The sequence below is a fragment of the Pseudophryne corroboree genome (assembly GCF_028390025.1).
Source record: "Pseudophryne corroboree isolate aPseCor3 chromosome 3 unlocalized genomic scaffold, aPseCor3.hap2 SUPER_3_unloc_2, whole genome shotgun sequence".
Taxonomy (NCBI): Eukaryota; Metazoa; Chordata; class Amphibia; order Anura; family Myobatrachidae; genus Pseudophryne; species Pseudophryne corroboree.
In genome coordinates, this window is record NW_026967508.1 from 4,897,621 (window position 1) to 4,922,385 (window position 24,765).

The following is a 24,765-nucleotide window of genomic DNA, read 5'->3' on the forward strand; positions in this document are numbered from 1 at the left end:
CAACCTCTGAGACTTGCATCCGTGGTTAGAAGAATCCAATTCTGAATCCCGAACCTGCGGCCCTCTAGTAGGTGAGAGGTTTGCAGCCACCAGAGGAGCGAGAGTCTGGCTTTCGGAGACAGACGTATCCTCTGGTGCATGTGAAGTAGAGACCCCGACCATTTGTCCAGGAGATCCAGTTGGAAGGACCGTGCATGAAATCTTCCGTACTGTAGAGCCTCGTAAGAGGCAACCATCTTCCCCAGAAGGCGAATGCACTGATGAACCGATACCCAGGTTGGCTTCAAGACATCCCGGACCATTGATTGTATCACCAACGCTTTCTCCACCGGTAGAAACACCTGCACTTCCGTGTCGAGGATGATCCCTAGAAAAGACAATCTCCTTGTCTGCTCCAAATGTGACTTTGGAAGATTCAGGATCCAGCCATGATCCCGGAGTACTCGAGTTGTGAGAGCAATGTTCTGTAACATTTTCTCCCTGGAAGATGCTTTTATCAGTAGATCGTCCAGATATGGAATTATGTTCACTCTCTGCTTGCGGAGGAGTAGCATAATTTCTGCCATTACTTTGGTGAACACTCTCTGTGCCGTGGGGAGGCCAAATGGCAGTGCCTGTAACTGATAGTAACAGAGCAAATCTGAGATAAGCCTGGTGTGGCGGCCAAATCGGAATGTGAAGTTATGCATCCTTTATATCTAGGGATACCAGGAATTCCACTTCCTCCTGACTTGAGATGACCGCTCTCAGAGACTCCATTTTGAACTTGAATTCCCTCCAAATAGGGGTTTAAAGATTTTAGGTTCAATATTGGCGTCGCCGAACCATCCGGTTTCAGTACCACAAATAGGTTTGAGTAGTAACCCATGTTTCTCTTACGTCCTAGAGGATGCTGGGGACTCCGTAAGGACCATGGGGTATAGACGGGCTCCGCAGGAGACATGGGCACTTTAAGACCTTTTAATGGGTGTGAACTGGCTCCTCCCTCTATGCCCCTCCTCCAGACCTCGGTTAGATTCTGTACCCAGAGGAGACTGGTCGCACACTAGGGGAGCTCTACTGAGTTTCTCTGGAAAAAGACTTTGTTAGGTTTTTTATTTTCAGAGAGCACTGCTGGCAACAGGCTCCCTGCTTCGTGGGACTGAGGAGAGAGAGAAGCAGACCTACTTTACTGATAGGCTCTGCTTCTTAGGCTACTGGACACCATTAGCTCCAGAGGGTCGCAGCACTTGGTACGCCTAGCTGTTCGTTTCAGAACCGCGCCGCCGTCCTCCTCACAGAGCCGGAAGATAGAAGCCGGGTGAGTATGAGAAGCAAGAAGACTTCAAAGGCAGCAGAAGACTTCAGATCTTCGTGAGGTACCGCGCAGCGCGCCATTGCTCACACACACACACACACACGAGGCACAGCAAGGGTGCAGGGAGGGCGCCCTGGGCAGCAATAATTACCTCATAAACGTTCACTGGCACGCATAGGTACTGCATGGGCAGTATATACAGACCCCCGCCAGTATAAAAATTAGCGGGACCGAAGCGTGCCATCGAGGGAGGCGGAGCTTAGTCCCTCAGCTCTAACCAGATCCATTTTCTCCACAGCTTGCTGCAGAGACGCTGCTCCCGGACTCCCTTCACCGCTGTATACAAGTAACAGGGTGCAAATCAGGGAGGGGGGGGGGGCACATTAATTTGGTGATAGTGTGATACAAAAAGCGCTTACAGGTCTGGGACATTATTAATATTTCAGACTGCAGTGGCGCTGGGTGTGAGCTGGCAAACTCCCTCTCTGTCTCTCTCTAAAGGACCTTACTGTGGGTCTGTCCCCTATATCCCAGTGTGTGTGGGGGTGTCAATACGTGTGTGTCGACATGTCTGAGGCGGAAGGCTCTTCCAGAAAGGATGCGGAGCAGAATGTAATAGTAGCTCCGTCGGCACCGCCGACTGCTGATTGGGTAGACATGTGGAATGTTTTGAATGCAAGTGTGGCTTTATTACATAAAAGGTTGGACAAATCTGAGTCCCAGAACCAAGCATGGAGACAATCCATGGATATTAATGTCAGAGAACCCATCAGGGTCCTAGAAACGTCCCTTTACCCAGATAGTAGACACTGATACCGACACGGATTCTGACTCCAGTGTCGACTATGATGACGCTCGGTTACACCCAAGGGTGGCCAAGAGTATTCAGTACATGATTATTGCAATAAAAGATGTATTACATATCACAGAGGACCCTTCTGACCCTGACACACGGGTCTGTATGTTTAAGGAGAAGAAACCTGAGGTAACATTTCCCCCATCCCATGAGCTGAACGCTCTATTTGAAAAAGCTTGGGAAACTCCAGACAAAAGACTGCAGATTCCTAAGAGAATTGTTATGGCGTATCCTTTCCTCTCACAGGGCAGGTTACGGTGGGAATCGTCACCCACGGTAGATAAGGCTTTGACGCGTTTATCCAAAAAGGTGGCTCTACCGTCTCCAAACACGGCGACACTAAAGGATCTTGCGGATCGCAGGCAGGAAACTACCTTGAAATCTATTTTATGCAACTACGGGAACCCTGCTCAGACCGGCGGTAGCGTCGGAATTGGTGAGTAGTGCGATTGCAGGATGGGCAGATAACTTGTCATCTGTCATGGACACCCTCGACAGGGAGGGTGTATTGTTGACATTGGGTCACATCAAGGACGCAACGTTATACCTAAGGGAGGCTGCGAGAGATATTGGCCTCTTGGGATCAAGGGCCAATGCCATGGCAATTTCAGCTAGGAGGGCGTTGTGGACCTGTCAATGGACTAGTGATGCTGACTCCAAGAGACTTATGGAGGCCTTGCCGTACATGGGTGAACTTTTGTTTGGGGACGGCCTCGCGGACCTGGTTTCCACAGCTACCGCGGGTAAGTCTTCTTTTTGCCTTTTGTTCCCCCACGGCAAAAGAAAATGCCTCCATACCAGATGCAGTCCTTTCGGTCTCATAAATTCAGAAAGGGACGTGGATCATCCTTCATCGCCAGAGGCAAGGGTAGAGGGAAAATAACACCCAGCTGCGGCTAGTTCCCAGGAGCAGAAGTCCTCTCCGGCCTCTACCAAATCCACTGCATGACGCTGGGGCTCCGCTGCGGGAGTCCGCACCGGTGGGGGCACGTCTTCAGCCAGGTCTGGATTCATTCGAACTCTTGGATCCTTGGGTGCTAGAAATTGTAACCCAAGGATACAGACTGGAGTTCAAAGACGTGCCTCCAGACCGATTTTTCAAATCTGCCTTACCAGCTTCTCTCCCAGGGAGAGAAATAGTTTCAGCTGCGATACAAAAGCTGTGTCAACAGCAAGTGATTATCACGGTTCCCCTGTTGCAAGAGGGAAAGGGGTTTTATTCAACTCTATTTGTGGTCCCGAAGCCAGACGGCTCGGTCAGACCAATTCTGAACCTAAAATCCCTAAACCTGTATTTGAAAAGATTCAAATTCAAGATGGAATCTCTCCGGGCAGTGATTTCCAGTCTGGACGGGGGGGATTTTATGGTGTCACTAGACATAAAGGATGCATACCTTCATGTCCCCATATATCCTCCTCATCAGGCGTTCCTGAGAGTCGCTGTGCAGGATTGTCATTACCAATTTCAAACGTTGCCGGTTGGGCTTTCCATGGCCCTGAGGATTTTCACCAAGGTAATGGCGGAAATGATGGTGCTCCTGCGCAAGCAAGGTGTCACAATTATCCCGTACTTGGACAATCTCCTGATAAAGGCGAGATCAAGAGACCAGTTACTGAAAAGCGTGGCACTCTCTCTGAGGGTACTACAACAACACGGCTGGCTATTAAATTTGCCAAAGTCGCAGTTGATGCCGACAACTCGAATGTCGTTTTTGGGCATGATTCTGGACATAGAACGGCAGAGGGTTTTTCTCCCAATGGAAAAAGCTCTGGAACTCCAGAACATGGTCAGGGATCTGCTGAAACCAAAAAGAGTGTCGATTCATCAATGCACTCGAGTGTCGGGAAAGATGGTGGCGGCCTACGAGGCCATTCCGTTTGGCAGGTTCCATGCAAGAACATTTCAGTGGGACCTACTGGACAAATGGTCAGGGTCCCATCTCCAAATGCATCGGATGATAAGCCTGTCCCCCAGGGCCAGGATATCTCCTGTGGTGGCTCCACAGTGCTCACTTCCTAGAGGGTCGCAGGTTCGGAATCCAGGATTGGGTTCTGGTGACCACGGATGTGAGCCTCCGAGGCTGGGGAGCGGTCACACAAGGAAAACATTTTCAGGGAATATGGTCAAGCCAGGAGGCTTGTCTGCACATAAATTTGCTGGAATTGAGGGCCCTATACAACGGCCAGAGACAGGCGGAGCATCTTCTTCGCAACCTACCTGTACTGATCCAGTCAGATAACATCACAGCCGTGGCACATGTAAACCGCCAGTGCGGAACAAGAAGCAGAGCAGCGATGGCGGAGGCCACCAGGATTCTTCGCTGGGCAGAAAATCATGTAAGCGCTCTGTCAGCTGTTTTCATCCCGGGAGTGGACAACTGGGAAGCAGACTTCCTCAGCAGACACGATCTCCATCCAGGAGAGTGGGGGCTTCATCAAGAGGTCTTTGCAGAAGTGACAAACGGTTGGGGACTCCCTCGAATAGACATGATGGCGTCACGCCTCAACAAAAATCTTCGGACGTATTGTTCCAGGTCGAGGGACCCTCAAGCAATAGCAGTAGACGCACTAGTGACACCGTGGGTTTATCAGTCGGTCTATGTGTTCCCTCCACTTCCACTCATCCCAAAGATATTGAGGATCATAAGAAGAACAAGAGTTCAAACGATACTCATTGTTCCAGACTGGCCTCGAAGGGCCTGGTTTCCAGATCTTTAGGTAATGCTCACAGAAGATCCTTGGCCTCTTCCTCTAAGAGAGGACCTGTTACAACAGGGGCTGTGTGTGTTCCAAGACTTACCGCGGTTACGTTTGACAGCATGGCGGTTGAACACCAAATCCTAGCTAGGAAAGGTATTCCAGGAGAGGTCATCCCTACTCTGCTTAAAGCTAGGAAGGAGGTAACGGTGAAACATTATCACCGTATCTGGAGGAATTATGTGTCTTGGTGTGAATCCAAGAATGCTCCTACGGAGGTTTTCAGCTGGGTCGTTTTCTCCATTTTCTACAGGCGGGGCTGGATATGGGCCTAAAGTTAGGCTCCATTAAGGTGCATATTTCGGCCTTATCAATATTTTTTCAGAAGGAACTGTCCTCTCTTCTAGAAGTGCAGACTTTTGTGAAGAGTACTGCACATCCAACCTCCTTTTGTGCCCCCAGTGGCACCGTGGGACCTTAACGTGGTGTTACAGTTCCTTAAATCACATTGGTTTGAACCACTTCAAATTGTTGAGTTAAAATTTCTCGCTTGGAAAGTGGTCATGTTATTGGCCTTGGCATCTGCAGGGAGGCTGTCAGAATTGGCGGCCTTGTCTTACAAGAGCCCCTATCTGATTTTCCATGTGGATAGAGCAGAATTGAGAACTCGTCCACAATTTCTACCTAAGGTGGTTTCGTCGTTTCACATGAACCAACCTATTGTAGTGCCGGTGGAGGATTCCAAGTACCTTGATGTAGTCATGGCTTTAAAAATCTATGTAGCCAGAACGTCTCGTATTAGGAAAACGGAGGCTCTGTGTATCCTATATGCAGCCAACAAGGTTGGTGCTCCTGCTTCCAAGCAGACTATCGCACGCTGGATCTTTAACACAATTCAGCAGGCCCCTTCTACGGCTGGATTGTCGTTACCAAAATCGGTAAAGGCCCATTCCACTAGGAAGGTGGGCTCTTCTTGGGCGGCTGCCAGAGGCGTCTCGGCATAACAGCTTTGCCGAGCAGCTACTTGGTCGGGTTCAAACACTTTTGCTAAATTCTATAAGTTTGATACCCTGGCTGATGAGGACCTCTCTTTTTTTGCTCAATCGGTGCTGCAGAGTCATTCGCACTCTCCCGCCCGGTCTGGAGCTTTGGTATAAACCCCATGGTCCTTACGGAGTGCCCAGCATCCTCTAGGACGTAAGAGAAAATAAGATTTTAAACCTATCAGTAAATCTTTTTCTCCTAGTCCGTAGAGGATGCTGGGCGCCCGTCCCAGTGCGGAATAAATCTGCAGTACTTGTACATAGTTATTGATAAGTCTACACAAGGGTTGTGTTGCAGTTCAGATCAACCTGTTGCTGATCTTATTTGTTCATACTGTTAACTGGTTTAGTTATATCCCAGGTTGTACAGTGTGTTGTGGTGTGAGCTGGTATGTATCTCACCCTTAATTAACAAAATCCTTTCCTCAAAATGTCCATCTCCTCTGGGCACAGTTCCTATAACTGAGGTCTGGAGGAGGGGCATAGAGGGAGGAGCCAGCTCACAGCCATTAAAAGGTCTTAAAGTGCCCATGTCTTCTGTGGAGCCCATCTATACCCCATGGTCCTTACAGAGTCCCCAGCATCCTCTACGAACTAGGAGAAAAATATTTATCGGTAGGTTTAAAATCTTATTTTTTCAGATGATGTGGACCTGGAACAATGACATTTGCCTTTTCCAATTTTTGAATGGCGTCCTGTAGGATAGTCCTTTCTGTCAGCAAAGCTGGTACGCCTGATTTGAAGAATCTGTGAGGTGGGAGTTCTTGAAACTCCAGTCTGTACCCCTGGGACACAATATCTTGCACCCAAGGGTCCAGGCCTGATGACGCCCAGATGTGACTGAAATTTCTCAGTCATGCTCCCATCTGCCCGATCTCCAGGCTGGGAGATCCACCGTCATGCTGACGATTTTGAGGAAGCATAACCAGGCTTCTGTTCCTGGGAACCTGTTGATGCAGGTTTTCTGGATTTCCCTCGACCACCTCTGAAGAAAGTGGAACTTGGCCTTTTTAACCTTTTGCAGTCCGAAAGGACTGCATTGTAGACGTAAGAAAAGATTTTCTCGTCGGTGGGGTGGCTGAGGGAAGAAAGGTTGACTTACCTGTGGTTGCCGTGGAAATCCACGCATCCAATGTCTCCCCAAACAGAGCCTGACCTGTGAAGGGTAGGTTCTCCACGCTTTTCTTGGATTCCTCATCCCCAGACCATTGGCGTAGCCAGAGACCCCTGCGTGCCGAGACAGCCATGGAAGACGTCCTTGCATTCAGATGACCAAGGTCCTTCATGGCCTCCACCATGAAACCTGCAGAATCCTGTATGTGACGTAAAAACATTATAATGTCCCTTCTACAGGAAAAGAAAAAGAGAAAAGAATGTCTCTTTGCTGGCGCACAATTGATAATTTAAAAATTAACCTTTAATAAATTCATTAAAATTGTCTTAACACGAAATAAGATATATGTTGTACTTATGAAATATAATTACCATATATAGTAAATGGAAATAAATCTGTTAATATCAAGGTACGCTACCTGTGTCGTATTTTATTTGGTCCAAATTAAATGTATCAGTTAATCTAGTGTTGAAATACTGACCGCTGTATAGTATTAATTGAGTATATTCTCATAATTCATTTATCAAAGATCAGGAATCTGGCAATAGTTTCAGCATTCTACAATAATTTCCCTTACTCCTAGCCAAATAATGTGATTCCCTACAGTAACTATTCTTATTATAATATAGTACAGTATGGTTACCGGGGACAGCTTTGATGAGAAGAGAGAAAGCGTCTAGTGTATCTCCTTATGAAGGAGATATTTATGAGCTGAATGCTAAAAATAGTTTCAGCATGTAAATAAATGCTGATTATTGGTTGAATAATGCAGATACATAGGGATATCTAACAATTCTCCCACTATTCTAATTCTTGCACATTTGCATATATCCTCATAATTGGTGCAAATTGTGTATTATTCATATGTCCCCACTAAAGTAGTTATATGTGCATTTAAACCACTTCAAGTGGGGAGGAGGGAATGTAGCTTTACACAATAAGGGAATACAGCTTTACACAACAACTGCATTTATTAGTAACATGCAGCTCTATTCTAGTTCTTGCACATTTACATATATCCTCATAATTAGTGCAAGTTGTGTATTGTTCATATATCCCCACTAAGATAATTGTATATGCATTTTAAGACGCTTCGAGTATGGTAAAAAAGGGGAGTATAACTTTACACAATAACTGCATTTATTGATAGCATGCAGCTATTAGGTTGCTCCTGCAGTAGTCACTCCCTTAGTTACAAATCAGTTAGTATAATCTTCCGCTGTAGCTATTGTTGTTGTTGTAATAGCATACAATGTTGCTGCTGGGGAGAGCTTTTCATAGAATGAGAGGCAGTACCAGATGTGTCTGTATCTTAAATAGTTGTAAGCTAAATTGTTATTAAGTTATTCTGTAGTACAGCCTGTAAATATATTATCCTGCTGAAGGAATCACCTTAAATAAGAAGCTTATCATGCAACAAATTGCTACATTTGTTACCATAGATGCCATGTGACTATTATATCATACTGATGTGTGCAGCCCTGTAATTCAGTGGCTGTATAATAATTCAGTGATTGGTTAACTGCTAATAGCTTGATATATATGAAAGCACACAGATTGAAACAGTATATAGGCCCTCATTCCGAGTTGTTCGCTCGCAAGGCGAATTCAGCAGAGTTACACACGCTAAGCCGCCGCCTACTGGGAGTGAATCTAAACTTCTTAAATGTGCGACCGATGTATGCGCATTATTGCGATCAAAACCGAGTTAGCAGTTTTAGAGTAACTCCAGACTTACTCTGCCTGTGCGATCAATTCAGTGCTTTTCGGTCCCGGCTGACGTCATAAACACACCCAGCGTTCGCCCAAGCACTCCCACCGTTTCTCCAGACACGCCTGCGTTTTTTCCGGAAACGGTAGCGTTTCCAGCCACACGCCCCTAAAACGCCGTGCATCCGCCCAGTAACACCCATTTCCTGTCAATCACAATGCGATCGCCGGAGCGATGAAAAAGCCGTGAGTAAAAATACTTTCTTCGTAGTAAAGTTACTTGGCGCATGCGCTGTGCGAACATTACGCATGCGCACTAAGTGAATTCTCACTGCGATGCGATGAAAAATACCGAGCGAACAACTCGGAATGAGGGCCATAATTCTGATCTCTCATTGATTCTGAAAGAGATCTAATGCAATTTGTGTGTTATTCATGAACCCCCACTAGCACAATCACATGCACATCTGAGCACTGAAATTCACAATTATGTATGCTATAAAGCACTTTGAGTGAAGAAAAATATAGCTTTCCACATTAACTGCATTTATTTCTGTGAATAACATGTAGCTATTAAGTTGCTCCTGCAGCAGTGATTTCCTTAAGTACAAGTCAGTTAATGTGAGCTCCCACAGCAGCTAACTCTCATATATTATACTTCACATTCACAACAATGATAATACTGCAGTGTCCTAATTCCCTATTCCTTCTCTGCAATCAACAAGCTATGCCATTAAACATTGATTCCTGATTGAATTCTAGATATATTCTTTTAAATTAAATATATTGTGACCAGGTAGCGGCCATGATGTCGCCGACACGTGTTTCGTACAATTAAGACTTTTTCAGGGCTGCTCTGAAAAAGTCTTAATTGTACGAAACACGCCCCGCTTCCTGAAACATACAGGGATATGCTCAGATGTGCATGTGATTGTGCTAGTGGGGGTTCATGAATAACACACAAATTGCATTAGATCTCTTTCAGAATCAATGAGAGATCAGAATTATATACTGTTTCAATCTGTGTGCTTTCATATATATCAAGCTATTAGCAGTTAACCAATCACTGAATTATTATACAGCCACTGAATTACAGGGCTGCACACATCAGTATGATATAATAGTCACATGGCATCTATGGTAACAAATGTAGCAATTTGTTGCATGATAAGCTTCTCCTTATTTAAGGTGATTCCTTCAGCAGGATAATATATTTACAGGCTGTACTACAGAATAACTTAATAACAATTTAGCTTACAACTATTTAAGATACAGACACATCTGGTACTGCCTCTCATTCTATGAAAAGCTCTCCCCAGCAGCAACATTGTATGCTATTACAACAACAACAATAGCTACAGTGGAAGATTATACTAACTGATTTGTAACTAAGGGAGTGACTACTGCAGGAGCAACCTAATAGCTGCATGCTATCAATAAATGCAGTTATTGTGTAAAGTTATACTCCCCTTTTTTACCATACTTGAAGCGTCTTAAAATGCATATACAATTATCTTAGTGGGGATATATGAACAATACACAACTTGCACTAATTATGAGGATATATGTAAATGTGCAAGAACTAGAATAGAGCTGCATGTTACTAATAAATGCAGTTGTTGTGTAAAGCTGTATTCCCTTATTGTGTAAAGCTACATTCCCTCCTCCCCACTTGAAGTGGTTTAAATGCACATATAACTACTTTAGTGGGGACATATGAATAATACACAATTTGCACCAATTATGAGGATATATGCAAATGTGCAAGAATTAGAATAGTGGGAGAATTGTTAGATATCCCTATGTATCTGCATTATTCAACCAATAATCAGCATTTATTTACATGCTGAAACTATTTTTAGCATTCAGCTCATAAATATCTCCTTCATAAGGAGATACACTAGACGCTTTCTCTCTTCTCATCAAAGCTGTCCCCGGTAACCATACTGTACTATATTATAATAAGAATAGTTACTGTAGGGAATCACATTATTTGGCTAGGAGTAAGGGAAATTATTGTAGAATGCTGAAACTATTGCCAGATTCCTGATCTTTGATAAATGAATTATGAGAATATACTCAATTAATACTATACAGCGGTCAGTATTTCAACACTAGATTAACTGATACATTTAATTTGGACCAAATAAAATACGACACAGGTAGCGTACCTTGATATTAACAGATTTATTTCCATTTACTATATATGGTAATTATATTTCATAAGTACAACATATATCTTATTTCGTGTTAAGACAATTTTAATGAATTTATTAAAGGTTAATTTTTAAATTATCAATTGTGCGCCAGCAAAGAGACATTCTTTTCTCTTTTTCTTTTCCTGTATAACACAATTTGTCTCTGGTAGCACCCCCGAACGTCCTATAATTAATATATAATGTAATTGATGGACATTTGTTGGGGCCTCTTCTCGTAAATACCCAGGATTCAATAGCTTGTGCAGAACATATCCCCTTTCCCCCTTTCCCTGGATATCTTAATGTCCCTTCTATCCAGAAAATCTAATTCCGGTGGTTCGGCTTCAGAAGGCTGTATATTGCATTCCTGAGTACATGGAATAGACTCCTCTGGAGAAGAGAAACACTCTGCAGCACAGGACACACACACAAATAAATGTAGAGACCGTTTCCCCACAGAGTCTTTCAGAGAGACACAGAGTATGAGGAGCCAGCACACACAGTGCCCCAGTAGGCAGTTATATGATAAATGCCTGGCGCTGACTGGAGTAACTTCAAACAGTTCACAAAACACGCTCCCTCCCTTCTATAACCCCTGGTACCGCACAGGATAGCTGGAGTTATGTGGAGGGCAGCGCTCCCTGTCAGTGTCTCTGTGTGTGATCTGCAGGGAGAAAATGGCGCTGGTGAGTGCTGGATCCTCTCTGAGGACAAGCCCCGCCCACTGTAATGGCGCGCCTTCCCACACTTATGGTATTATACTGGCTTGAGGTGAAACTGCAGCTAACAGTAGTACAAGCCCCTGTAGCTTTCTGTGACCAGTTTTTAGGGTATTGCGCTGGCCCAGGACGCCCCTCACAGCACCGCACACGTACCTCTGAGCCTTCCAGAGCTCAGCATCAGTGCTGCGCTCCCACCCTAATGCCGCCATTCTCACCGGCTCCTCGCTTACCGGGGCGTTGGCATCCTACTCACCACCGTATCTTCTGACTCTGTTAGGGGGTGGCGGCAGTGCTGCGGGAGTGAGCATAGAGGGAGGAGCCAGCCCACACTATTTAAACTCTTAAAGTGCCCATGGCTCCCAAGGGACCAGTCTAACCCCATGGTACTAAATTGGACCCCAGCATCTTCTAGGACGTATGAGAATCATATATTCTTTTTTACTTGAAAGTAGTTTTTCTTTTTCTTTTTTTGCATTAAGGCATACACTGCACGACATAGCTGACGATCCAACGCACCGGAATTATAAAACAGCCTAGTGTGTACGCATTCCTTTGCAACGAGCATTCCCCTCGGCAACTAGCTTTCCCCTTGCCAACGAGCATGGATCTTAGGGGGGTCATTCCGACCCGATTGCTTGCTGCAGTTTATCGCAGCGATCGGTTCGTAACTGCGCCGGCGCCGCAGCATGCGGAATGGGCAAAGGCCGTCGTTCCCTATCGATCACCTCTGCCTGATTGACAGGCAGTGGGCGGACGGGGCCATTATGGGGGCGTGGCTGGACCATGTGGGGGCGTGGCCAGACCATTCGGGGGGCGGGCCGCAGCGGCTTCGTGACGTCACACGCAGCCGCCGCAACGAGCAACTCCCGGGCAGCCGCAGGAGCTGCGCTGGCCGGAAGTTACTCAACAAGTACAAAAGCATCACCGCTGTGCAATGCTTTTTTACTTGTGTGGGGAAGGGCAGATACACATGCGGGGCAGACTAGCCCTGTGCTGGGCATCCTCCCGCATGTCTGCGAATATGATCGTAGCTGTGCTAAATTTAGCACAGCTACGATCAACTCGGAATGACCCCCTTAGTGCATGAAAACCCTGTCAAAGAGTATGACCCCTAGTGTGTAAAACCCCTGGCAATGCACATGAAACCCCTGGCAACAACAGGTAAAAAATATAAAAAACAATCTTGGGAGGCGTGACAAAATTCAAAAAAGTTACCACTGAAAGGGTTAATGTTACATCTTTCAATAAAACCATTTTCTCTGACGTCCTAGTGGATGCTGGGTACTCCGTAAGGACCATGGGGGGTATAGACGGGCTCCGCAGGAGACTGGGCACTCTTAAAAGAAAGATTAGGTACTATATCTGGTGTGCACTGGCTCCTCCCCTCCTCCAGACCTCAGTTAGTATCTGTGCCCGGCCAGAGCTGGATGCACTCTAGGGGCTCTCCTGAGCTTCTTAGAAAAAGTATTTGTTAGGTTTTTTATTTTCAGTGAGATCTGCTGGCAACAGACTCACTGCTACGAGGGACTGAGGGGAGAGAAGCGAACCTACCTGCTTGCAGCTAGCGGGCAGCAATTAGAGTACCTTACATGGCTAAATAGCACATAATACAGCCAATATACTGTATATGTGCATAATCCCCCACCATAACGCATATAAAAAAGCGGGAGAAGTCCGCCGAGAAAGGGGCGGGACTGTCTTCCTCAGCACACCAGCGCCATTTTCTCTTCACAGCTCCGCTGGAAGGACGCTCCCCAGGCTCTCCCCTGCAGTTCCAGACTTCTAGGGTAAAAGAGAGGGGGGCACATAAATTTAGGCGCATAACTGTGTATATAAGCTGCTATAGGGGAAAAATCACTCTGTATAGTGTGCATCCCTGCATTATATAGCGCTGTGGTGTGTGCTGGCATAGTCTCTCTCTGTCTCCCCAAAGGACTTGGTGGGGTCCTGCCCTCAGTCAGAGCATTCCCTGTGTGTGTGCGGTGTGTCGGTACGGCTGTGTCGACATGTTTGATGAGGAAACTTATGTGGAGGCGGAGCAGGTGCCGATAAGTGTGATGTCACCCCCTGCGGGGCCAACACCAGAGTGGGTGGATATGTGGAAGGTATTAAACGACAGTGTCAACTCCTTGCATAAAAGGTTCGATGACATAATAGCTGTGGGACAGCCAGCTTCTCAGCCCGTGCCTGCCCAGGCGTCTCAGAGGCCATCAGGGGCTCAAAAACGCCCGCTACCTCAGATGGCAGACACAGATGTCGACACGGAGTCTGACTCCAGTGTCGACGAGGATCAGACTAATGTACAATCCACAAGGGCCATCCGTTGCATGATTACGGCAATGAAAAATGTGTTGCACATTTCTGACATTAACCCAGGTACCACTAAAAAGGGTATTCTGTTTGGGGAGAAAAAGCAACTAGTGGTTTTTCCCCCATCAGTTGAATGAAGCGTGTGAAGAAGCGTTGGGTTCCCCCGATAAGAAACTAGTGATTTCTAAAAAGTTACTGATGGCGTACCCTTTCCCGCCAGAGGACAGGTTGCGTTGGGAGACAACCCCTAGGGTGAATAAGGCGCTCACACGCTTGTCAAAAAAGGTGGCACTGCCGTCTCAGGATACGGCCGCCTTAAAGGAGCCTGCTGATAGAAAGCAGGAGGCTATCCTGAAGTCTGTATATACACACTCAGGTACTATGCTGAGACCTGCAATTACTTCAGCATGGATGTGTAGTGCTGCAGCAGCTTGGTCCGATACCCTGTCAGATAATATTGATACCCTAGACAGGGATACTATTTTGCTAACCATAGAGCATATTAAAGACGTAGTCTTATATATGAGAGATGCACAGAGGGATATTTGCCGTCTGGCATCTAGAATTAATGCAATGTCCATTTCTGCCAGAAGAGTATTATGGACTCGGCAGTGGACAGGTGATGCTGATTCTAAAAGGCACATGGAGGTTTTGCCTTATAAGGGTGAGGAATTGTTTGGGGATGGTCTCTCGGACCTCGTATCCACAACAACAGCTGGGAAGTCGACATTTTTACCTCGGGTTTCCTCACAGCCTAAGAAAGCACCGTATTATCAGGTACAGTCCTTTCGGCCCCAAAAAGGCAAGCGGGTCAGAGGCGCTTCCTTTCTGCCCAGAGGCAAGGGAAAATGGAAAAAGCTGCACCAGACAGCCAGTTCCCAGGAACAAATATCCTCCCCCGCTTCCTCTAAGTCCACCGCATGACGCTGGGGCTCCACAGGCGGAGCCAGGTGCGGTGGGGGCGCGTCTCCGGAACTTCAGCGACCAGTAGGTTCTCTCACAGGTGGATCTCTGGGTTCTACAAGTGGTATCTCAGGGATACAAGCTGGAGTTCGAGGCCACTCCCCCTCGCCGTTACCTCAAATCAGCCTTACCGGCTGCTCCCAAAGAAAGGGAGGTAGTACTGGCAGCTATTCACAAGCTGTACCTCCAGCAGGTGATAATCAAGGTACCCCCCTTCAACAGGGGCGGGGTTACTATTCCACATTGTTTGTGGTACCGAAACCAGACAGTTCGTGAGACCCATCCTAAATTTAAAATCCTTGAACACTTATATAAGGAAGTTCAAGTTCAAGATGGAATCGCTCAGGGCGGTTATTGCAAGCCTGGAAGAGGGGGATTTTATAGTGTCATTGGACATCAAGGATGCATACCTACATGTTCCCATTTACCCACCTCACCAGGAGTACCTCAGGTTTGTGGTACAGGACTGTCATTACCAATTCCAGACGTTGCCGTTTGGTCTGTCCACGGCACCGAGGGTATTTACCAAGGTAATGGCCGAAATGATGATACTCCTTCGAAAGAAGGGAGTTATAATTATCCCGTACTTGGACGATCTCCTGATAAAGGCGAGGTCCAAAGAGCAGTTGCTAATCAGCGTAGCACTATCTCAGGAAGTGCTGCATCAGCACGGCTGGATTCTGAATATCCCAAAGTCACAGCTGATTCCTGCGACGCGTCTGCTGTTCCTGGGTATGATTCTAGACACAGAACAGAAGAAGGTGTTTCTCCCGGATGAGAAGGCCCAGAAATTATCATCTCTGGTCAGGGACCTCCTGAAACCAAAACAGGTGTCGGTGCATCACTGCACGCGAATCCTGGGAAAGATGGTAGCTTCTTACGAAGCGATTCCCTTCGGCAGGTTCCATGCAAGGATCTTCCAGTGGGATCTATTGGACAAGTGGTCCGGATCGCATCTTCAAATGCATCGGTTGATCACCCTGTCCCCGAAGGCCAGGGTGTCTCTGCTGTGGTGGCTGCAGATTGCTCATCTTCTCGAAGGCCGCAGATTCGGCATACAGGACTGGGTCCTGGTGACCACGGATGCAAGCCTCCGAGGTTGGGGGGCAGTCACTCAGGGAAGAAACTTCCAAGGACAATGGTTGAGTCAGGAAACTTCCCTACACATAAATATTCTGGAGCTAAGGGCCATTTACAATGCCCTGAGTCAAGCAGAATCCCTGCTTCAAAACCAACCGGTGCTGATTCAGTCAGACAACATCACGGCAGTCGCCCATGTAAATCGATAGGGCGGCACAGAAGCAGGATGGCAATGGCAGAAGCCACAAGGATTCTTCGATGGGCGAAGAATCACGTGCTAGCACGGTCAGCAGTGTTCATTCGGGGAGTAGATAACTAGGAAGCCTTCCTCAGCAGACACGACCTCCACCCGGGAGAGTGGGGACTTCATCCAGAAGTCTTCAAGCTGATTGTAAACCGTTGGGAACGACCACATGTGGACATGATGGCATCCCGCCTCAACAAAAAGCTAAAAAGATATTGTGCCAGGTCAAGGGGACCCTCAGGCGATAGCTGTGGACGCTTTAGTGACACCTTGGGTGTACCAGTCGGTTTATGTGTTCCCTCCTCTTCCTCTCATACCCAAGGTACTGAGGATAATAAGAAAGAGAGGAGTAAGGACTATACTCATCGTTCCGGACTGGCCAAGAAGAACTTGGTACCCGGAACTTCAAGAAATGATCTCAGAGGACCCATGGCCTCTGCCGCTCCGACAGGACCTGCTGCAGCAGGGACCCTGTCTGTTCCAAGACTTACCACGCCTGCGTTTGACGGCATGGCGGTTGAACGCCGGATCCTAAGGGAAAAGGGCATTCCAGAGGAAGTCTTTCCTACACTGATAAAAGCTAGGAAGGACGTGACAGCAAAACATTATCACCGCATATGGCGAAAATATGTTGCTTGGTGTGAGGCCAGAAAGGCCCCAACAGAGGAATTTCATCTGGGTCGATTTCTGCACTTCCTACAGTCAGGAGTGACTATGGGCCAAAAATTGTGATCCATTAAAGTCCAGATTTCGGCCCTATCTATTTTCTTTCAAAAAGAACTGGCTTCACTGCCTGAAGTTCAGACGTTTGTTAAGGGAGTGCTGCATATTCAGCCCCCTTTTGTGCCTCTGGTGGCACCTTGGGATCTCAACGTGGTGTTGGATTTCCTAAAATCACATTGGTTTGAGCCACTTAAGACCGTGGAGTTAAAATATCTCGCGTGGAAGGTGGTCATGCTGTTGGCCTTGGCTTCGGCCAGGCAGGTGTCAGAATTGGCGGCTTTGTCGTATAAAAGCCCATATCTGATTTTCTATATGGACAGGGCCGAATTGAGGACTCGTCCTCAATTCCTTCATAAGGTGGTATCAGCGTTTCATTTGAACCAACCTATTGTGGTGCCTGCGGCTAATCGAGACTTGGAGGATTCCAAGTTGCTGGACGTAGTCTGGGCTCTGAAAATCTATGTTTCCAGGACGGCTGGAGTCAGGAAAACTGACTCGCTATTTATCCTGCATGCACCCAACAAGCAGGGTGCTCCTGCTTCAAAGCAGACTATTGCTCGCTGGATCTGTAACACGATTCAGCTTGCTCATTCTGCGGCTGGCCTGCCGCATCCTAAATCCGTAAAAGCCCAGTTCACGAGGAAGGTGGGCTCTTCTTGGGCGGCTGCCCGAGGGGTCTCGGCTTTACAACTTTGCCGAGCTGCTACTTGGTCGGGTTCAAACACTTTTGCAAAATTCTACAAGTTTGATACCCTGGCTGAGGAGGACCTTGAGTTTGCTCATTCGGTGCTGCAGAGTCATCCGCACTCTCCCGCCCGTTTGGGAGCTTTGGTATAATCCCCATGGTCCTTACGGAGTACCCAGCATCCACTAGGACGTCAGAGAAAATAAGAATTTACTCACCGGTAATTCTATTTCTCGTAGTCCGTAGTGGATGCTGGGAGCCCGTCCCAAGTGCGGACTCTCTGCAATACATGTATATAGTTATTGCTTAACAAAAGGGTTATTGTTTTGAGCCATCTGTTAATGAGGCTCATTCTTCTTTCATACTGTTAACTGGGTATAGTTATCACGAGTTGTACGGTGTGGCTGGTATGAGTCTTACCCTGGATTCCAAATCCTTTCCTAGTAATGTCAGCTCTTCCGGGCACAGTTTCCCTAACTGAGGTCTGGAGGAGGGGCATAGAGGGAGGAGCCAGTGCACACCAGATATAGTACCTAATCTTTCTTTTAAGAGTGCCCAGTCTCCTGCGGAGCCCGTCTATACCCCCCATGGTCCTTACGGAGTACCCAGCATCCACTACGGACTACGAGAAATAGAATTACCGGTGAGTAAATTCTTAGTTTTTACTGCTTATTATTCCTATTTCATCTGAATATATGTAGGTAGACTAAATATATTAAAACATATACAAATTACACTCCGAGATAAGTGAAAATGAGAATATTAGTTATGGTTTTCTCCTGTACCTTAGGATTGTTGGGGAGGAGTTTGTGGAGTCTTAGCTGATGCTAGGAAGATTTAGTACCTCTCTGATCTGGTTCACCCTCCCATCTTACCTATTTCTCTGTTGTGTGTGAATTTACTGCATTGGTTCAGCTCACTCAAATGAAGATCCAAGCAACAAGAATGTGGAATAATACCAGGGGGATTCCATTATACAGGTAATAGGCTTTTTTTAAGAAGTCACGGCACCGTGCCTGTGGTCACAGCATGATAAAAAAAATAAAAAATAGAATGTGTTTAAAAAAAAACAAAAAAAAAACATTTGGTTTAAACCAGCCAACCCTGCTCAGATGAAGAATTTGCACCTACCGTAGGGCTGGTGCACATTTCCATGAGTGTCTCAGGCCTCACAGATTCAGATGTATGGCTGTATACCAGGAAAGGGCTGGTTAGCACATGGAGTGAATTGGACAATTACATTAAATGACTAACCTCCTATATTTTTACCCACAGACTCCTCTAAAGATCCATCTACTGATATAAAGGAGGAATCAGTCTCATGTGATGGAGACCTCACACATACTGACATGTATACAGCCGCAGATCATACACAGAAAATATCTACTCATATAAAAAGCAACTGCATTACAAATGCGTCTTGCTCTGGATGTGAAAAATGTTTTACTCTTAATTCAGACCTTGTTATACATCAGAGGAGTCACACAGGAGAGCCACCATATTCCTGCTCAGAATGTGGGAAAGGGTTTAGAAGTAATTCAGAACTTCTTGTACATCAGATGATTCATACAGATGAAAAACTGTTTTCTTGCTCAGAATGTGGGAAATGTTTTAAAGTAAATTCACATCTTGTTAGACATCAGATGATTCATACAGGAGCATACCCATATTCCTGCTCTGAATGTAAGAGATGTTTTAGATGTAAATCAGAACTTGTTATACATCAGAGAAGTCACACAGGTGAGAGGCCATATTCCTGCTCTGAATGTGAGAAATGTTTTACAGTGAAATCAGAACTTGTTATACATCAGAGAAGTCACACAGGTGAGAGGCCATATTCCTGCTCTGAATGTGAGAAATGTTTTACAGTGAAATCAGAACTTTTTCGACATCAGAGACGTCACACAGGTGAGAGACCATATTCTTGCTCTGAATGTGGAAATGGGTTTAGAAATAATTCAAAACTTGTTGAACATCAGAGAAGCCATACCGGAGAGAAACCATTTTCCTGCTCTGCTTGTGGGAAATCTTTTACACGGAAATCAGATCTTGTTCAACATCAGAAAAGTCACACGGGGCAGAGACCATATTCCTGCTCTGAGTGTGGGAAATGTTTTACACGTCATCCACATCTTGTTAGACATCAGAGTCTTCACACCGGAGAGAGACCGTATTCTTGCTCGGAATGTGGGAAATGCTTTATACGTAATTCTCAACTTGTTGTACATCAGAGACTTCACACCGGAGAGAGACCGTATTCCTGCTCAGAATGTGGGGAAGGGTGTAGAAGTTTTCCAGAGCTTGTTAGGCATCAGAGATTTCATACAGGTGAGAGACCGTTTTCTTGCTCAGAATGTGGGAAAGGGTTTGAAGAAAATGCACTACTTGTTAGACATCAGATGATTCACACAGGAGCATACCCATATTCCTGCTCTGAATGTGAGAGAGGTTTTTCAATTAAATCAGAACTTGTTAGACATCAGAGACGTCACACAGGAGAGAGACCGTATTCTTGCTCGCAATGTGGGAAAGGGTTTAAAAGTAATGCAGAACTTGTTATACATCAGAGACGTCACACCGGAGAGAGACCATATTCCTGCTCTGAATGCGGGAAATGCTTTACATGCAATTCAGAACTTACTAAACATCAGAAAAGTCACACAGGAGTGAACCCATGATATAGGTCTGAGTGTAAGGAGAGGGAGTTATAGTTATAGGAGAGGGATACAGTCCGCCCACAGCACAAGTACAGAAGCATCGCACAGCGGCCATGTTTATGTACTTGTGGAGTAACTCCCGGCCAGCGCTGCTCCTGCAGCTGGCCGGGAGTTGATCGTCGCAGCGGCTGTGTGAGATGCCGCACGCCCCCCCCCCCCCCTCCCCCACACGGTCTGGCCACACCTTCGTTTGCCGGACTGCACCCCCATAAGGATGGCCAAACACCGTCGTGCTGCCCCCTCCCGCCCTGCGACCGCCTCTGCCTGTCAATCAGGCAGAGGCGATCTCTAGGCAACGACGCAGTTCCTACCCAATCTCTGCGATAAACTGCAGCGAGCGATCGGGTTGGAATGACCCCCTATGTATTGTAAATGACTGGCGCATTAAAAAATGTCCAAGTGTGACGGGCAACCCTCACCTCTGGCCAACAGGGATGGCATTACATCCGGCACTAAATGTTACGTTTAGCCAAGACCTTGACAAAATAAGATTTTACTCACCGGTAAATCTATTTCTCGTAGTCCGTAATGGATGCTGGGAACTCCGAAAGGACCATGGGGAATAGCAGCTCCGCAGGAGACTGGGCACAACTAAAGAAAGCTTTAGGTCACCTGGTGTGCACTGGCTCCTCCCACTATGACCCTCCTCCAAGCCTCAGTTAGGACACTGTGCCCGGACGAGCGTACACAATAAGGAAGGATTTATGAATCCCGGGTAAGACTCATACCAGCTACACCAATCACACCGTATAACTTGTGATATTAAACCAAGTTTACAGTATGAAAACACTGAGCCTCTCAACAGATGGCTCAACAATAACCCTTTAGTTAACAATAACTATGTACAAGTATTGCAGACAATCCGCACTTGGCATGGGCGCCCAGCATCCACTACGGACTACGAGAAATAGATTTACCGGTGAGTAAAATCTTATTTTCTCTGACGTCCTAGTGGATGCTGGGAACTCCGAAAGAACCATGGGGATTATACCAAAGCTCCCAAACGGGCGGGAGAGTGCGGATGACTCTGCAGCACCGAATGAGAGAACTCAAGGTCCTCCTCAGCCAGGGTATCAAATTTGTAGAATTTTGCAAACGTGTTTGCCCCTTACCAAGTAGCAGCTCGGCAAAGTTGTAAAGCCGAGACCCCTCGGGCAGCCGCCCAAGATGAGCCCACCTTCCTTGTGGAATGGGCTTTTACTGATTTAGGATGCGGCAGTCCAGCCGCAGAATGCGCCTGCTGAATCGTGTTACAGATCCAGCGAGCAATAGTCTGCTTAGAAGCAGGAGCACCCAGTTTGTTGGGTGCACACAGGATAAATAGCGAGTCAGTTTTCCTGACTCTAGCCGTCCTGGAAACATAAATTTTCAAGGCCCTGACTACGTCCAGTAACTTGGACTCCTCCAAGTCCCTAGTAGCCGCAGGCACCACAATAGGTTGGTTCGAGTGAAAAGCTGATACCACCTTAGGGAGAAACTGGGGACGAGTCCTCAATTCTGCCCTATCCATATGGAAAATCAGATAAGGGCTTTTACACGACAAAGCCGCCAATTCTGACACACGCCTGGCCGAAGCCAAGGCCAATAACATGACCACTTTCCACGTGAGATATTTTAGATCCACGGTTTTAAGTGGCTCAAACCAATGAGATTTTAAGAAACTCAACACCACGTTGAGATCCCAAGGTGCCACTGGAGGCACAAACGGGGGCTGAATATGCAGCACTCCCTTCACAAACGTCTGAACTTCAGGCAGTGAAGCTAGTTCTTTCTGGAAGAAAATCGACAGAGCCGAGATCGGTACCTTAATGGAGCCTAATTTCAGGCCCATAGTCACTCCTGCTTGTAGGAAGTGCAGAAATCGACCTAGTTGAAATTCCTCTGTTGGGGCCTTTTTGGCCTCACACCAAGCAACATATTTCCGCCATATGCGGTGATAATGCTTTGCAGTTACATCTTTCCTGGCTTTAATCAGCGTAGGAATGACTTCCTCCAGAATGCCCTTTTCCTTCATGATCCGGCGTTCAACCGCCATGCCGTCAAACGCAACCGCGGTAAGTCTTGGAATAGACAAGGCCCCTGCTGCAGCAGGTCCTGTCTGAGCGGCAGAGGCCATGGGTCCTCTGAGATCATCTCTTGAAGTTTCGGGTACCACGCTCGTCGTGGCCAATCCGGAACCACGAGTATTGTTCTTACTCCTCGTTTTTTTATTATTCTCAATACCTTTGGTATGAGAGGCAGAGGAGGGAACACATAAACTGACTGGTACACCCACGGTGTCACTAGAGCGTCCATAGCGATCGCCTGAGGGTCCCTTGACCTGGCGCAATATCTCTCTAGTTTTTTGTTGAGGCGGGACGCCATCATGTCCACCTGTGGCCGTTCCCATTGATTTACAATCATTTGGAAGACTTCTGGATGAAGTCCCCACTCTCCCGGGTGGAGGTCGTGTCTGCTGAGAAAGTCTGCTTCCCAGTTGTCCACTCCCGGGATGAACACCGCTGACAGTGCTAGTACATGATTTTCCGCCCAACGGAGAATCCTTGTGGCTTATGCCATTGCCATCCTGCTTCTTGTGCCGCCCTGTCGATTTACATGAGCGACTGCCGTGATGTTGTCTGATTGGATCAGTACCGGCTGATGTAGAAGCAGGGATTTTGCCTGACTTAGGGCATTGTAAATGGCCCTTAGTTCCAGAATATTTATGTGTAGGGAAGTCTCCTGACTCGACCACAGTCCTTGGAAGTTTCTTCCCTGTGTGACTGCCCCCCAGCCTCGAAGGCTGGCTTCCGTGGTCACCAGGACCCAGTCCTGTATACCGAATCTGTGGCCCTCTAGAAGATGAGCCCTCTGCAGCCACCACAGCAGAGACACCCTGGTTCTTGGAGACAGGGTTATTAAGCGATGCATTTGGAGATGCGATCCGGACCATTGGTCCAGCAGGTACCACTGAAAGATTCTGGCATGGAACCTGCCGTAAGGAATTGCTTCGTAAGAAGTTACCATCTTTCCCAGGACCCGCGTGCAGTGATGCACCGATACCTGTTTTGGTTTCAGGAGGTCTCTGATTAGAGATGACAGCTCCTTGGCTTTCTCCTCCGGGAGAAACACTTTTTTCTGGACTGTATCCAGAATCATACCCAGGAACAGTAGACGTGTCGTCGGAACCAGCTGTGATTTTGGAATATTCAGAATCCAACTGTGCTGGTGCAGCACCTCCTGAGATAGTGCTACTCCTACCAACAACTGATCCTTGGACCTCGCTTTTATTAGGAGATCGTCCAAGTACGGGATAATTAAAACTCCCTTTTTTCGAAGGAGTATCGTCATTTCCGCCATTACCTTGGTAAACACCCTCGGTGCCGTAGACAGTCCAAATGGCAACGTCTGGAATTGGTAATGGCAATCCTGTACCACAAATCTGAGGTACTCCTGGTGAGGATGGTAAATGGGGACATGCAGGTAAGCATCCTTGATGTCCAGGGATACCATGTAATCCCCCTCGTCCAGACTTGCAATAACCGCCCTGAGCGATTCCATCTTGAACTTTAATTTTTTTATGTATGTGTTCAAGGATTTCAAATTTCAAATTGGTCTCACCGAACCGTCCGGTTTCGGTACCACAAATAGTGTGGAATAGTAACCCCGGCCTTGTTGAAGTAGGGGCACCTTGATTATCACCTGCTGGGAATACAGCTTGTGAATTGCCGCTAGCACCGCCTCCCTGTCTGAGGGAGCAATCTGCAAGGCAGATTTTAGGAACCGGTGGGGTGGAGACGCCTCGAATTCCAGTTTGTACCCCTGAGATACTATTTGAAGGATCCAGGGATCCACCTGTGAGCGAGCCCACTGATCGCTGAAATTTTTGAGGCGGCCCCCGACCGTACCTGGCTCCGCCTGTGGAGCCCCACCGTCATGCGGTGGACTTGGAAGAAGAAGCGGGGGAGGACTTTTGCTCCTGGGAACCTGCTGTTTGTTGCAGCCTTTTTCCCCTACCTCTGCCTCTGGACAGAAAAGACCCGCCTTTTCCACGCCTGTTTTTCTGGGTCCGAAAGGACTGAACCTGATAAAACGGTGCCTTCTTAGGCTGTGAGGGAACATGGGGTAATAATGCTGACTTCCCAGATGTTGCTGTGGAAACTAGGTCCGAGAGGTCATCCCCAAATAACTCCTCACCCTTACAAGGCAAAACTTCCATGTGCCTTTTTAAATCTGCATCCCCTGTCCACTGCCGAGTCCATAAGCCTCTCCTAGCAGAAATGGACAATGCACTTACTTTAGATGCCAGCCGGAAAATCTCCCTCTGTGCATCTCTCATGTATAAGACTGAGTCTTTGATATGCTCTATGGTTAGCAGAATAGTGTCTCTGTCTAGTGTGTCAATATTTTCTGACAGGTTATCTGAC

At 46.9% G+C, this 24,765-nt stretch overlaps 1 protein-coding gene across 1 annotated transcript in view; it reads left to right on the forward strand.

Annotated features, from left to right (window-relative positions):
- Positions 1-20,320, forward strand: part of LOC134983623 (zinc finger protein 436-like) — a 138,937-nt gene extending 118,617 nt beyond the window's left edge. The window contains exon 8 of the mRNA XM_063949298.1: positions 18,918-20,320. Within this exon, the coding sequence (XP_063805368.1) occupies positions 18,918-20,320 (1,403 nt within the window). The remainder of the gene's footprint in view (positions 1-18,917) is intronic.
- Positions 20,321-24,765: the final 4,445 nt, after the last annotated feature.